At 34.2% G+C, this 17,769-nt stretch overlaps 1 protein-coding gene across 1 annotated transcript in view; it reads right to left on the bottom strand.

The window, feature by feature from the left end:
- Positions 1–456: 456 nt before the first annotated feature.
- Positions 457–17,769, bottom strand: part of LOC149530342 (putative serine/threonine-protein kinase PBL22) — a 38,940-nt gene continuing 21,627 nt past the window's right edge. Inside the window, exons 9-11 of the mRNA XM_089808187.1 lie at positions 13,575–13,638; positions 11,887–11,965; positions 457–554 (exon numbers count right to left, since the gene is read on the bottom strand). Of these exons, the coding sequence (XP_089664313.1) occupies positions 457–554; positions 11,887–11,965; positions 13,575–13,638 (241 nt within the window). The remainder of the gene's footprint in view (positions 555–11,886; positions 11,966–13,574; positions 13,639–17,769) is intronic.

The raw sequence follows: 17,769 nt of genomic DNA on the forward strand, positions 1-17,769 counted from the left end.
AGTTGAGAGGGGATGCCTCCAATTGGTGGCATCAGGAGGAGATCATAGGTGGAGTGAGGATGGATACCCTCACGTGGGAATCATTCTTAGAAAGATTCTAAGAGAGGTACTTGTTAGAGCATTTCCGAAAAAAATAGATAGAGGAGTTCCATTCTCTTTATCAGAGAGGTCTTACAGTGGCATAGTATGAGAGCAAGTTTCTCGAGCTCCTTCCTTATGTGGAATACATGAAGGACGAGAAACTACGGGTACATCACTTTATCATGGGGCTGAATTCCTCACTTCAGGGACTAGTTCGGATGGCCTTCCCTACCACCTTCAGATAGGTAGTGGAGATAGCACTAGTGGTAGAGGATACTCGGGGTAGACAGGAATCACGGGATCGGTCTCAGAACCGAAACTCTACCCAGCAGAAACCCCCTTGGAAAGTGAATCAAAACTATACACTAGGGTCCTCTAAGGGCCAACAGTCTCAGCAACAATAGCAGGAACTCTCACAGGGTTACCAAGGTTCTGAACCCAAGCAATGGCAGTTACAGCAGGATCAGAAAGTACTTACCCCACAATCACAAGCAGTGTAGACTCAGTAGTCTTCCAGGGGTGGATACAGTGGGTCTAGCAGATCAGGAGGCCCACAGCAGTCAGGATCATAGGATACACAATCTTATACCCGAGGGCCATGCTATGCTTGTGGTGGTATGGGTCAAATAGCTAGAGAGTGTCCACAGGGACAGTCATCTAGTGGTCAGAGAGGGGTTTTTTCATAGCCGACAGTTGGAGACTTGGGCAGGTCTCACAAAGTTTTTGCAGCGGTTGACAATCGCCAAGATGAGCATCAAGCTACAGATATTGGGGCTACAGGTGGAGTTGGTCAGCCAGTTAGTGCTAGAGACTATCCATATTATTGCCCGACAGACCCTAGCTCCTCGAAGTTGAGAGCTGGACCAAGTTAGGATCTAGCAGGAATGTTATGATGAGGTCATGATTTCTTTGGAGGATGCAGCACGGATGTGATCTCTATACCCTTATCTTTTGATGAACTCTAGGAGGAAGTTCATGCCTAGTGGGGGAGGATGTGAGGCCTCGCCCCAACCCTTCATAGCCTTAGTTGTTACTTTATCTTTTTGTTACTCTCGACTCGAGACGTCGAGACATTATCTGATGCTTAGAACATATTATATTATTTCATGTTGTGTGATGATATTTTCAGATATTTGAGTTCGTCATTTAATGTTTTATGCATATGTATGTTGATGAAATCAATAAATGTAGGATTGATATTTTGGTTTAGGATATTTTAATTTGTTAAGAATTAAGTAGGATGAAAGAAACCCTGATTTTTGTTATAGATGGATGTTTTAATTTATGTGATTCCTGATATGTATATATAGATATGTACATGTGATTTTCAGGATTACTAATGTGTGCAATGAGTGTGCAGATATTTTAGCCGAAGAAATTGACAGAGGAACAGAACTGATCTCTATGTGTTAATTTTAGAAACCTTGTTGTTCGTAATTCAAGTATTGTATTGTGAGATGTATGTATGTATCTCTTTGTGTTCAGTGAATGTTAATGTTCGTAACTATGTTCTTTTAGTGTCGCTTGACACTCGTGAATTGTTGTCCTCTTTAGCATGCTAGTTAGGGTTAGTTGTGTAACCCATGGACCTAAGTCGGTTTAAGTTAGTGTCAGTTTGCTAATTGGGTTCTTAATCAAGTTTAGTCATCCTTAATCTAGATTAAAGCTTAATCTACATTTTAGAGTTGTTAGTTGGTCCTAATTTTTTTCTAGCTTTTTTTTGGCTCTAAACCTATTCCTAAGGCTTTAAATCATGAAATTATTATACCCAAAGGGTATGGGTATGGGTTAGGGGTCTTTTCCAACCCCTAAGCCACTTTTATTGACTTTTGAGGTCACTCAAAAAGTTTCTTTTTGCCTTTGTGCGAAAATTGACCATGGTTATCTTGAGTTTCATTACCCCACCTCCACTTAGTGTTTAACCATGGTGTGCGTTGAGTTAGGAGTTTCTAGAATTGTACGTGGGTGGGTGTAGTTATTGCTCCTCTTGGGTGGTTGAGTTGGAGGCCTATTTAGAGGCCCTTCTTGGACTTGTGGAGGTTGTTACCCAATCTCTACATTTAGAGAGGAGTTCTTGAAGATTGAAGCAAGGAAAGGGAAACTCTACTCAAACTTGTTCTTTGCCATTACCTCTTTGTGAAGGTTGGAATTCTCATCTCCCTTGTTCAGATTTTATTCTTGTTTCATGCTTATGCTACCTTGTTGTTGTTTCAATGTTTGTATGTTTGTGGGTATGTTGGGAAGCTTTGAAAACCATGTTATTTTTGGATGATTTCCTTTCATGTTTTGTTTGCAATTTTGAGATTTTTTCTTGCATGGGTGTTTTGGTATTACTCACCCTTGGAGAGGGTAGAAGTGACCAATTTTGGGAAAGGTTTGTTTAGTCGGACTCCAACCAGTGTAGAGTCTCTTCTCAGGATGAGAAGAGGGAGAAAGGGTAGGGTGTTATGGGCCCCTACCTGTCAGCACAAACCTTGTATGATTATGGTACGTTGAAATGGAAGAATGGAAGTTCTTGGTATATATAGCCCCGATTGGGCATCTGTTTGGTGTTGTGCTTGATTTCTCCTGGTTGGAAGAATCCACCTTTCCCTAGTTTTGATTCATTGTGAATCCTATTGTGTAAACCATGTATGATTATGCTTGTTTGATTGTCTCTTGGTTATGCTTGGTTGTCACCCGATCAGATTTTTGTTCCCTCCATGGTTCTAAAAATGTGTTGCAGATTTGGATATGGAACCCTTGTTGAGGGTCATGAAGGAAATTTCATTTAAGTGTTGTAGTTCAGGATTGAAATCCTATGTAAATTGTATCCCAAAACTTTGTTGGATTGGCAACGAAGTCGGGTTTTCTTCCTGATTCTTTCCCGACTGAGCCTTTGAATCAGGTTGGCCAATAAAATTGGTGTTAAGTATAATTGCTTGTCATGTGATTTAATCATAAATTTTAAATTGGATGGATGCATATCAAAATAGGATGGAATTGATGTTGTTTTAATTTGGCAAATTTCAAGTTTTATTGTATGTTGATCAGTTTTAATGATTATTAGAATCAAGCAATTATTGCATGATTGAACAAAACGAATAATTCAAATTTTTGGTATATTAAGTTGTAACAAGTCCCTATGGATTTGCTTTGAAAAGAAAAAATTTAATCTCCCTCTTGGTTATTAATCAACTGAAAATTTTATACTTAAAAAAAAAATTAGACAAAAAAATATATATACTTTGCCTTGTAATTCTTACTTAGAAAAATTTTCAAAAAAAAAAAAAGTTTCCAAGAGAGTAAAAACTCTCTGGATTTTGTATGAGAAAAATTTAAAAATGCCCCTTTCATAACAGAGAATATTCTTTTAAATATCCTCTTTTAAATCAATTGTAAAATCTTGTAAATTAAAATTAAAATAATAATGATAATAGAAATTGTGTATAACATAATTTAAAACTAATATCCTAAATATCCTAACTCTTACCTATAAAACTTTATATGGTAAATGCTCTACCTTTTTCCCTTGGGCATCACCTTTTTAATGCATTAAAATATGGTTTTTTTTGGTTTTAGTAAAGTCTTTTGTCATCATGAAAGATGACGTCGCCTGTCTAGTCTCTCCTTGGTTTGGACGTTGCCTTTGCTTGAGTGTAAGTTTTCATTAAATTTTTGTTTTACTTTATTTATTTTTTCCCCCCTTCTCCTCCACCAATCACCATGGAGGGCAGGTCTTGTGTTGATTTAACCTGCTGACCCACATACTTGGGCCAGGTCGTCTTAGGGCTGCGAGTTGCAGGCCCTCAATTTCCGCAAGCCATTTTTGGGGCAGCGTTGAGAGCATGTGGAATCGTGGGGAGGGGCTAGGTAGGTGTGGGGAGTTAGGGGTTTGGGGTTAAGTTAGCAGTTAGTAGGTTATTTTAGTTATGTTTAGTTATTAGTAGATGTTAGTAGTAGTTTTAGTGTTAGTTTGTGTTTAATTTTAAATGTTTTAATTTAGTAGTGTTAGGGAAATTTAGTATAGGTTAGTTAGATTAGTTAAGTTTAGAGTTATGATAAATTGTGTAATGTTAGTTTAAAGTTTTCTTTTTTGTTAGTTTTAGAACTAAGTTATTTTAACAATAAATGTAATATAGTTTTAGATTTTGAATTAGTTAGCATTTTTTTTTAAATATATATATTGTAATATAATTTAGTTGTAATTATAGTTGTAAGTTAGTGTTAATAGAATGTAGTATTTGATTGTGATTGAACTAGAATTAAAAATGATACGTTTAGTTTTGTTAGAAATTAAGTATGATGTTAAATTAATATTAATTTATAGGTCCTACCATCATTTAAATTAGTGTAACGTTAGTGCTATACTGATATGATTTTAACTAGTTTAAATGTATGATTGTTTTATATTTAGTTAGTTTTTATGTCATTAAATTTAAATTTAGTAAGATTTTGATGGTTTATTAATATGTTAAAAATAGTTGAAATATTTAAATAATAAATTTGATATACATATATTTAGTTTTAATTCTAGTTAAATTGCTTTTTCCTAAAGTGACTTTTTAATATTGATTAATTTGTAAATTGATAATTGTCTTAGAGTTTTATAGTTGATTTGATTTATATACTTTCAATGAATCTAAACTCGAATACATTTACATTGTCATTTAAATAATTGTTTCATATTGTTGTAAGCTAATAAAATTATGTATCTTATGATCGATATCAATCTTAACGATGTATTCCTCCACTAGAGTTTTAAACTTAAGATGTATTGTAGTGAACCTTTACTTCTCTTGCAGGAATCAGATTAAAACTTTGAGCACTCTAACTATTATAATTTAAAAAGAAAAAGATTTGTGTTTTTTTGCCCTCGTAGTTTGGGCATGACATTACCAGTGCAAATGAGTCAAAACATAATATAGTTGATGCAATGATTGAATCAGTTAGGAACCAGAGTCATATGGAACATAAGGATAAGATCCTTGTTTGTATAAATAGTAGTTACTAGGAACATAACAATATGTGACAACATTGTTCAAAGGAAAATACCAAATACTTTTATTGTGAAGTCTTCTATAGCTGAGACAAAAAATCTAGAAATGTAACCAAAACAAACCTTAAGATTTGTTTTAGATGTAGCAACCAAATCATATAGTTCTGCAATGGAGGCTTTGAACTTGTCAAGAGTCCATGCTGATGTTACTGCGAGCTGCAATCATTACATCAAAAAGATTACAATATATTTTACATCCAATGGAAAATCTTAAAGCACAAAAGGCACACCTTTCCTGACTCCATAGCATCTTTTATGTTTGATTTGTCCTCCTAGTACTGCCAAAGATACATATTCAAAAAATGGTTACATCAAAGGAATCAAACATACATTGCCTTGAGTAATAATGATTACAAGCCTGATTGTGAAAGTGCAATTAAATCCTGCAATCAAATCATTAAAATATATGTAACTTTCTTTCCTGCTTTTTCATCCCTTCTACAACATCTTCAAACAAATCCTTGGGTGGTGAACCAGATGTATTTGAAGTAGGCTCTTTACTTTATGATCCTCCAGTTCTTTGCTTTATCAAAGAACTGGAGGATCATAAAGCAAAGAGCCTGCTTCAAATGAAGTGTGTCTTTGCTGTAAGCAGGCCAGTTGCTTTATGAGCCTCCAACAATCTTCGAAATTCATCTCGGTTTTTACGTTCTTTTTGGCACAGTTCTTCCTGCATTTAAAAATATTCAAGTCATTCCAATATACAAAAATAAGACAGATGAAAACTATGGAAGCACACTACTCTCTCATTCTAGACAACATTTTGAATCGTTTGTACTTTTTCCTCCTCCAAATCAGATATAACACGTCAAAATTTTAGGATGTTCTTAGGTCATTAGGTATGACAGCTTTTAGAAAGATAAGATGCTCATAACCGAAGCCATTATCTACATAATGACAGCAAACTATTCATCAATCAAGATAAAAACCAAACAACTTTCTAAACACAGGCATTTCACAGCTATGCCATCTCTAGCACACCTTCCAAATTCGAGTACAACAATATGGGTTCTAAGATTACACCAAAAGAAGGTCCAAAGAGAAAGTCAGATAAATTCGTAGGTTAACATGTGTATTCAACACAAGATCACAATTTCCTACAAGCAAGACTTTAAGATAGAAAAAAAAGAATGTGAATTTGAGATTTGTTGGGATACCTTGCAAAGTCATTACAATTCCAAAGATTCCTGACTTCAAAATTCATAAAAGAAATGGAATAATGTTTTAAGGAAGATCAATTGGGGTTATAAAACCCAAGCATGAAATTGAGGAATAGGACAAAGAATGAAATATCATTAGTTTATCAATCTAATTTCGTGTTCATGTTTTCTGCTCACCATAACCTTCCTACCCATCTCAAATATTATAATGTGAGAAAATGCTGAAAACTCACCTTGGTTGAGCGACTTGTCCACCCTTTTGATTCCCTCCACTATTGAAAGAACTAAAATATATCAACAAATTAAGTGTTAGTGAAACTACTTGAACATATGAAAGGGAAAAGTTAACAAATTTTGTAAAATCTAGGGGATTTATTGTGAATTAAGTAGACTTCAAGATCATTTGATTTCTAACATATGATAATAGATCACACTATTGAAACATTGATATAACAAGCATACAATATATTGAAAAATAACAACAAAAAGCATTACATATTGTAAAAACAATAATATGTATCAGAGATGCAAGGGGTGAGGACGCCATCTCCTATAACCATACAAGTCCCCACAAGGGCTAGTATTAACAAACATCTCTTGGCAAAGTTACTTTTTTCAAGAGCTTCCTTTATCCTAATGGCTCTATTGGGCTGTCTACTTGCAACTTCAAGTGTATATGAGGAGAGTTTCTTGTCTTCTTCCTGGTGATTGGGTATCATGCTGACATTTGCATGGCGGCAAATCAAAGAATAAAGAGAAAACGTTCCACCTAAAAAAGAAACCGTCCCTTTAAACTTAGAACACATGTTTTCACATCAAAAAGATCAAACTTTGACCTAAAAACAAAGTGAAACTAGAGCTGTTATAATCTTACCATCTCCATTATCATTGGCCCACAATACAATGAAGACGTATTTGATGAGGGCCAAAAGAGTGAGAGAATATATGATCAAAGACAAAGCCCCAAGAATGTCATCAGGATGTTTGATGCCATCAGGAAAAGTACTCGCATACACATAAAGTGGTGATGTTCCTATGTCCCCATAAACCACATCAATACTCTGAAACGCCAATTGCACAACTGCAGCCATGCTCAACATCTGAGGAACAGGATTTTTCATAAAGCAATGTTAGAATAGTTACTAAAATGGTCATAAATTATGTTGTTATAGTAAAAGAATACTTTAACTTAAGAGAAAAAAACTATACAATATTAAAACATGATATCGTGCTTTAAAAACTAAAAAGGTACCTGTAACGAAGAACTTCATTTCGACTTGCTAATTGGTTGTCACTATTAACTATAAGCTTATCTTTAAAGTTTGAGCTTCACTTGGTTTCGAGAATAGTTAAATATTCTCTACTTAACAGGGCCAACCACGTGAAGGTGGAAGCTCATTTGGCCCCTTCCCCCCCCCCCCCCCTAACATCACTCTAAATTCCCCATTAACATTTAATAACATTTAATTCATCCATTTTTGAAATAGAACATTCAATCATTATAATCACATGATAACATTCATTAACACATAAAATTCATAAACACACAACATTCACGAATAATTCATTAACATACAACATTCAAGAGTAAGTCATTCATGAATAATTCATTAACACAATATTCATTAACAATATTCAAGAGTAAGTCATTCATGAATAATCATCTCTTTTTTGCTTTCTTGCCATTTCTTTTTTTCATAAAATTTCTAAGAGGAATATCAATTTCCTCGTTAGGATCCCCCTCCTCTACTGGTTCTAACACATGTCTCCTCCTCATCCGTTCAAGAACACCATGAGGCCACTGCACCAAAGGGGGGTCCGCTGCAATAACAAGTACTTCATGAGGTTAAATTCCCACCATTTTATATTATTGAATTACAATTTTTTATTTAAGTAAAAGAACTATAAATCAAAAAATTAATTTAAAAGAAAAAAACATAGATTTTCTTTACCTGAATGTGCCACATGATCTACTGTTGATCAGTCTGAACATCCTCTGGCACTCATTCAGCACGACATGATTCTATATCCTCAACACAAAAAGGTTACACCAAGTTCAATTAAAGACATTAAATTGTATTAATAATTACATAATTAGTTTTAAATAAAAAATGTGCACCTCCATCGATGGTACGATGCACATCAGGGGCTTCATGATGCTGTGTATGATCTGTGTTAGGATTAACAGGCTGCATTGCAATGTCATGCACATTATTATCAAATAAATTGTTGCTCAAGTATTCAATTTCTAATATATTTTTTGGCATATTTACCTATGCACATGATGCAGGAGACTGTTCGGTTGGGGCAATGGAAGCTTGTCGTAGGCTTTCAGCCACTGCTACATAGCCTTGCTTGAAGGCAATTTTTTTGTGTTCTTCTGTGGCCTCCAGATTAAAATCAATGCCCTGCATTTTTTTATTAATTAAAAAAATTATTTACATTTTATAAATAATTTTTCTTTGCAATTCATTTATTGCTACTTACAATGCGTGCTTTGATTTTTGAATATCCCCCAGAGCCAAGTTTGTGCTGCCCAACCTTTTCCAACCTCGCCTTTGTTGCCTTTGATGTGTCTTGCAACCTACAAAAAGTTTGAAATATGTTAGATGATATAAAGAGAATACTAGAATCATTGTGGAAACATTTACTTCACTTGGGTTTGATGTCTTTAGAGGAAAAAATGTGCCATATGTATGGGTTCGATTTCCTGGTCAAAATTCATGGGATATTTTTACTAAGATCCTTGAGAAAGCACATATGGTTACAACTCCAGGAAGTGGGTTTGGACCTGTAGGTGAAGGTTTTATAAGGGTGAGTGCCTTTGGTCACAGAGAGAACATATTAGAAGCTTCATTTGTCAATATATCTTATGTAGGATTTATGCCCAGATTGAGATTGAGATTTATAAGCAATTGTGTCAGCATATGAATTACATACCTTTCATATTTACAATAACAAAATTTAAATACCAAAATTGAGGATTATGCGTGGTAGTATGTTGGAGAAATAACTCCTATTTTAGGGATTTTGACAAAACAACATAGCGAGAAATATTGAATTCAAAAGGATGAGAATGTGAAGGAACAAGAGGTGCAAGTGAAGGTTCAAATCACATGAAAATGTACACACTATGAATTTTGTTGTACATTATGTTGTATTTTAAGAGTGCTCTCCCAAGGTAGATGTGCTAGGCTTGGTACTTGTCTCTTTACTTCACTGATATATGTGTTTGAATTAGTCTACACACAAATAATTAACATGTTACCAAAGCTGATACACCTTTTGTGAGCTTGCAAAGAGCTAAGGAATGGAAGAGAAAGATTGGAAGCAGGGTGATATCAGGAAAAATCTCTTAATGAGTTTCCATCTTTACAGTTTCCATAGGAGAAAAAGCAGGGATTCCCTAAAAAGGATAATCTATTGGTTGGGTATACAGACATAATCCATGTGATCAAAGCTTCAGCAGCAACGGAAAATACTAAAAAAGAAGAATGGATTTTAGATGTGGTGGAAATGCTCAGCTTTAAATTCTTTAGGATTCTCAGACTACATTGTTATCTGAAGATAGAGATTAGATTTTGTGATGCTTCACACTTAAATTTGATGTATAGTGTATATGCACTTCTTTTTTGATATGCAACAAAGCACAAAATGGAATTGATGACAGTATAAAATAACAATCACTAATGACAACATTATATACTATTATCATAGTTAACAGAATACTACAGAATATGGGATTTGATATCTTCAATGATGGATTTCATCAGGATTTACATGCAGATTAAGTGCAGATTTGATGCACACATGATCCAAAAGAAAACAGGGGATAGGAAACTCAAGATAGCGAGCAATTATTGTAAAAGAAAGGGAAAGTCAACAAGTATAGTGGTCAAGGCGTTGCCTATTTTTATGACTCAAAATCTAACATGGTACATCATATCACAAGATTCGGTTTTCACAACTTTGAGTAGGAATTTCTTAGTTGAATTAGAGTTTGAGTTCAGCGAAGATAAAATTTGAGAAAAGAACCCATAGGAGACATAGGCTCTAAAATTTGTCACTAAATATGAATAAAGGGCTTCATTTTGTCAATATATCTTATGTAGGATTTATGCCCAGATTGAGATTGAGATTTATAAGCAATTGTGTCAGCATATGACTTACATACCTTTCATCAATAGATAGATTAAATTGAGCTAGTTGAAATTGATGATACTGAAGTTGAACCCTAAATTTGCTCATTAATGTAATAGTAGTTAATACTATTGCATACCTTTTTGGGTTTACTGGTGCACTTTCTTTTGGAGGACGTTGCCCTTTCTCCTTTGCATACAAAATGAACTCATTCCAGTCCCTCACTGAAACAAAGGGAGGACACTCGTACTTCGGGTTGTGGATGAGGCTCTTTCTATATGTGTCCCTCACAACCTTAAGATGTCTGGCAGCTTTTTGTAACAATTTCTTATGATCAAAAATATTACTACCAAACTCATGCTCTATATCTTTGATGAGCTCATCTTTTAATTTTTGAGATTGGTAGTTCCACCTTTTAAGAAAAAACACAAAATTGTTAGATATAGCTAGTATAAGAAAAGACTCAAATGAAAGGAAAAATGTTGCACCAATTAATGATATGAAAAAAAAAAGTGGGATAAAATTAGTTCAGTTATGATGTACAGCAACCTAGTACCTACGGTGGGCCTGAATCTTCGCAACGTGAGGTCATAAAGCCTCCTATAAAATGTATCATTTCCTACAAAAAATGTCATGGGATAATTAATAGTAAAAACCATTAAAATGAATCATATGAAAGAAGACTCCCACTTTTGGTTCTCTATAGAAAAATTAGCTAGTATCTTCTACTCAAAGCATGAAATTGCAATGTACCAAATTACTAAACTAGAGAATTACAGGTATTTTGGTCATTGATAATTCAGATGATCCTACCAAACCCCTAATAAAAAGGAATTCCAAAATAATTAAACAGCTTGCATAATACGACACACTAAAGGTCATGAGGCATCACTCCACATCAAAAGCCCTTGCATTCACCACTTCCTATCATGTTTACATCTTGCAAGAAAATCCTTATTACAATATAAAAAATAATTATTTAAAGTACCTAGAAGCTTAGGACATTTCAAAGGTATTAATTCATTATGGTCAATCAACAACGATGTCTCCATAGATCCCGTGCTAGAAACATGGGTAGCTCCAAGAAATGATGGTGAATTATCACCAATAGATGTACTATGATCCGCATTTGGCAGCATACCAGATGGTGCATCTCCTACCACAAAAAAAACAATACACTATGTGATGTATCCCAAGATTAAAGTACATATTATCAACTCATAATTAACACAAAACCAAATATAGAAAAACAAGGATTTACCAGCTGGATGTCCCCTTGTTGCCGACATTGCAGTCGGCAATCTCGTACGAGCATTCATCAACCTCGTAGGAGTCTCCTGCACTAGATGACTTGAACAATACATTGTTAGCAAAGACATTCTGAAATAATAAAAGTAAGAGTTAAGAAGTTTTGAATATTCAAAATAAAAAATTCCTTCTAACTTGTCAACTAAAAGATTATTTTACCAGTGGCAGCCGGAACTCTGCTACTACCATCCTCACTGCATTGTCCTTGACCACGTTCTGGATCAATTCCCAAAAATTCCTGTATAACAAGAATTTAGTAGTTAAAGTTTCTTACAACTCTTTAAAAAAATTGCATCAATAAAGTATTTTTACACATATTACATATTTTACTTCACAACATAAAAGATTATAAAATATAAATCTTTATTGAACTTTTGTTATAACTAAATATTCATTGGAGCTTACTTCATAATGTTGAGCTTGCGCTTTCAATTCTGATAGCCTCTTCCTCATCTCCTCGGGTTCCATATTTGCCTCATCCAAAATTTTCATTCATTCTAAATTAATTTGCCTAATTTTTTTTTCAACATTTTTATAAAATTGGGAGTATTAGCAATATCGGCCTCATCAGAATGCATAGCTAGTAGCTCGGTGGTCACTGCTACTGCTTTACCCTTATCCTGAACATCAAATTGTGAGAGGAATATCAGTAAAACTATCATAAAAACTCAAAAACCGTAAATAAAATAACGTAATAATATAAAATTTTTCAACTATCTAATTTGTACAATTTCAAAAAGGTTTACCCTCGCTGAAGAAGGGGTGGGAGTAGCATCCTGCTGACCTCTATCATCTGTCGGATCCATATCATCCTGTCACAAAGATTAAACATAAAAAATTCAGCTAACTGAAAGCAATAGATAGCAAAAAAAAACTTATTAACAAAATGGTAAATAGTACTTATAGCCCTCATGATAGTAACATTGTTTGTATCTATGTGATTTAAATGGTAATCAATTAGCAGTTCTTCCCCTGCACTTACTGATTTTATTGCACAAGCAAAAACTTCATTCCCCTCACGCGCCTCAAATATGCAATTGGGTTGCTTACTAGTTGAAGCAGGTCGCATACTATTTATAAAACTTGCAATATTACCTATTGCTTTTGGTCTCACATCAATGTACATAGAAAATCTTTTACTTTGATCATTTTCTTTCCATTGTATATAATTAGCTGATACCCCATACCTACGCATACTTTTTTTATATCGAACAATCTACATCCAATCATTGTAATTGTAACATGGACCGACATACTTGAACAATTCGACAACTTTGTTGTAACATACCTTTATCCCATCCATGGAAAATAGGCCCAAACCATGTAATGAGGATGGAGCAATACGATATATCCTCTCATTAACACAAAAATCTGTGTTAATTGGAGGTAGCTCATTGGGTATCCATTCTTTCTCAATGTGTGAGTACCGAAAGGGAACCTTGATGTCGCCTTTGGTCTCATCATCATAAGAACATGACCCTCCATTAGCAAGTAAAAATTGCATGCGTTTATCAAATTTTTTTCTATTCTTTTGACCTCTAGTTGATCTCCCTCTTTTAGCCGTACTACATGTAGAGCTTTCATCTACCATTTCCTCATTTCCCTCATTCGATGTAGATAGATCTAAAAAGTACCTATTTGGTGGGTCCTGCAATCCATCAAATGGAAAGTGAAAGTGACATATATAAAATGTAGTAAGTTGAAAGTGATTATACAATTGTATTTCTATACGGACCTTCTTTGTCTATATATACATTATAAGATTATATAATGTCTATTTATAACATACGTGCTCAATGATAAACAAGAAGAATATAAGAAAATTATGTCTATTTATTGACTTATACCTGCTGATCCATGTCACTGTGAACAATCCATGCCAAATGGGTCAAATCTCCTGTAGTCAATTGACTATTTGCAAAAAGGGTGACAATCAAACACAATATAAACATTGGTAATTATAAATAACCTATGTTTTAATCATTAGAAATGAACACAATAAATATGTAATCAAATTTCCTAAATATGTTAATCATTTACCTTAAGTTAGCTAAAAATTACATGATACACATTTGCTACAAATAACTTAGAAGACAACATGAACAATAGGCAACATCGCGAACATGTTAACAGAAGGGGTGATGATGTACCTATAGTCAATTGACTGTTTACAAAAAAGGGTCATAACCAAACACAACATAAACATTGGTAACTATAAATAACATATGTTGTAATCATTAGAAATGAACACAATAAATATATAATCAAATTTCCTACATATGTTAATAATTTATCTTAAGTTCGCTAAAAATTACATGATACGTGTATGCTACAAATAACTTAGAAGACAACATGAACAATATGCAACATCATAAACATGAACAAATTTACCTTATATATGGAATGCAAGATTGTCAATAGAAGGGGTGACGACGTTTGTAATCATTGATTATCTTCTTCTTCTTCTTCTTCATCATCATCATCATCATCATCATCATCATCATCGCCATCATCACCATCATCATTGCCATCATCATCGTCGTCATCATCGCCATCATCGCCATCATCACCATCACCATCATCATCATCATCACCATCATCATCATCATCATCATCACCATCACCATCACCATCACCATCATCGTCATCACCATCAGCTTGATCTTCATCATCTGCTTCTTCATCATCTTCAATATCTTCTTCTTCCATAACATTATACTTTATCAGCCTTCCTCTTGGATCATGTCTAACAACAAATGACCAACCCTATTTATTTAGAACCTCTGAGTAAAACACTTGCTCACATTGGCTTGGAAGAACATAGGGCTCATCTCCAACTGGCTCAAACGACCTTGTATTGATCATTGTAAATCCATTATCATGTTGAATAACTATTCTATCTGGATCATTTTGATTTAGTTATAACCTATACCATTTGACAATGAATAGAACTACTTTGAAGGTGTTAAATTCACACTCAATTATATCATCCAAGATGCCATAGTATTGATTTTGAGATTGTTGAGGATGTATGTTGCTTCTAGATGATATATTGGTGACCTCAAAAACTGCAATTATCCCAGAATTACAAGTTTTCTTTGTGTCATCCAACCTTTTTATGCGGAATTTGTGGCCATGATAGTACATAGCTTTGTGGTGCTTGACCTGCAATTTTTGAATTCTGTGTAAATTATTTGCATCATGAGTTGATACAAAACATATGTCGAGTTATGATCATTAATAAATTTCTACGTACCTCTCCACCTCTTAAAACATTTACTAGATCAACTACCATCGGCATAACATTGGAATCTCCATTACGATGAGCTTCTGTAACCAATAAAGCAACACCTTCCCATGTTAATGAGCAACCATTTTGTTGACATCGTTCAATCCATTCCGTCATCCAATCAAGATTGTTCGCAATATACAAATGTATTGCATCCCACTCTCGACCACCTGTTTCAAATAAATATGCCAATTAAAAATAACTTATATTGAAGATTTATATGAATTAATTAACTACAATAAAATCTTAGATTTACCTCGATCTACCTTTGCCCATCAAGTACTCCCCTTCAAATTTGTTAATTGAGTTGGGATCCCAAATACGATCTACATGGATGTTTGCTGCAAACTTAGGAAGATATTCAGTAATGTACACCATGGTCTGGTATATCATATATCCCTCCACCATAGAACCCTTAAGATGTGCTCTCTGTCGAACCAAGCCTTTCAAAAATTTCAATTGCCTCTCAACCATCCACATTGACCTGGTTGGTACAGGTCCAGACAATTCAATCTCCTCAACTTGATGTATGAGGTAGTGTTCTTGTGCATTAAAAAAACTTGGAGGTAGACACTTTTGCATTTCACACATTAGAAGAGGAATTTTTCTCTTCCAATATTTTATATCTTCTTTATTGATTTCTTTAGATGAAAACCACCTCATGTATTTTCCAAGATCATATATAACCTGTTTGACATTGTTGGAAAAGTGGTGTGGGAGAGATAGAGGTAGAACGTACTGCAATATTTGTAAAATGATCTTGTCAATATTTTATAAAAGAATGCAATTGAAACTACATGCAGTATATAAATATATAGTGAATATAAAATAACATGAATTACCTTAATAAATGTATGCCAATTGTGTGTTTTCAACCCTGGCCCAAATTCACTTTTATTTGATATGACATTGTTTATGTTCGCAGCAAATCCTGTGGGAAATCTTTTTTTTTTTTATGACATCTTTTATAGCATTGCTCTGCTGCTCTGACAATAACCAACTAAGGGCATTTGTATCAATCCGGTCTCCATTTTTATTTGGTCGAATACCATTTTTCATTGCATGGTTGGATTCTTCAATTTCACTACAAGTTTTGACAATTTGATCTTTGTCACGCCTTCCATCCAAGATTTTCCATAATGTCTCTACTACATTCTTTCCAATATGCATAGGATCAAACAAATGCACAATTGGTAGTTGCTCATAGTATGGCAACCTAGTAAATTGTGTAGGATAAATTTTTAGTCCTTTTGGAAGTTGGACATTGATGTCTTGATGACCTTCACAACCATCAATCACATCATCAGTAAACAAAACACAATATCAAAATATAAATTTGAAACAAAAAGCATCAAATGGAATGACATGACCTCGACGATTTATTTTATTGTATGCCAATTTCCATAGGCAAGGTGTCATTCTCTGTGGCTTTGATGTAGTCTCTTCTAGACCATTGAAAAGATATTTTTTGGTAATTTGGTACTTATGATTTATGTGCAGAAAGTGTCTATTCTCATCAAACACCTGCTTTCTTAAACTTTTTGAATGATGAGATTTCGTCTTTGGACCACAAACTGGACATGAAAATTTACCCTTTTTCTAAAGACCTACAAGATCGTGTATAATTGGATTAAATGTGTTAACTTTGACATACCAAAAAAGAGGTGTCAAGAAGAGAACATACCACAAAAATGTGTTAGCCCAGGGGCATCGTGTATTGTCCATACAAGCATTGCATGAAATTGAAATTGTCTTTGTCCTATTGGTCTACAAATGTCATACATAGTAACCCCATTCCATAACACCACCAACTCGTCGATAAGGGGTTCAATATATACATTGATATCTTTGACTTGGTACTTACCTAGTTGAATGAGCAAAAACATTACATAATTATTTTGACCATTTGATGGATTAGTAATAATAAATTAATTTAGATGACCACTAAATCAAAAAATACCTGGAACAATCAGTGTCAACATTATGTGCTCTCTCTTTATGGAAAACCAAGGGGGTATGTTATTGTTGATAACAAAAACATGCCACACTGAGTAAGTAGATCTCATCTCTCCATAAGGATTGACACCATCTGCTGCCAATGAAAGCTTGAGATCACGAGGTTCTTCTTTAAAGTGTGGCCATTTTTCCTCTATTTCCTTAAATGCCAAACCATCTACAGGCATTCGCATAATTTCATCTTGACTTCTATTGCGTGCATGGTAATCCATAAATTGTGCTAAGCTATTGCACTTGAATAATCATTGCAGACGTGGAATAATGGGAATATGCCGAAGAACCTTGTGAGGCACCTTTTTTGTTAATCGATATGATTGATATCTACTGATATGACAAGTAAGGCATTGTGTTGCAAATTCATGCTATTTATAATATATAATATGATCATTCAAACATGCATCTATTATTTGATACTCCATTCCAATATCTTTCATGATGGCAGATAATTCTCGGTACGAGCGAGGTAGAATGTTTGATGGTGGTAACAAACACTCACCTATCAACCTACGACCAAAAATATAATTTCTTAATTTAAAGAATATTAATTGCTACATGAACCCAATGTTAATTGTAAGGGAACTACAAGTAAAATAATGAAAGAAGATGGCATACCTTAACATACATGTCATTGCTACATTGGATAAACCATTCATTACCTTCAAGTTCACCAATAGCAATACAGCGACAAGAAGAGTTGTTTTGGAGCCTTCATATAGGGGTTGCTCTGCCTTCTCAAG

The sequence above is a fragment of the Cupressus sempervirens genome, chromosome 11, assembly GCF_028749045.1.
Source record: "Cupressus sempervirens isolate cs-2001-9-10 chromosome 11, ASM2874904v1, whole genome shotgun sequence".
NCBI lineage: Eukaryota > Viridiplantae > Streptophyta > Pinopsida > Cupressales > Cupressaceae > Cupressus > Cupressus sempervirens.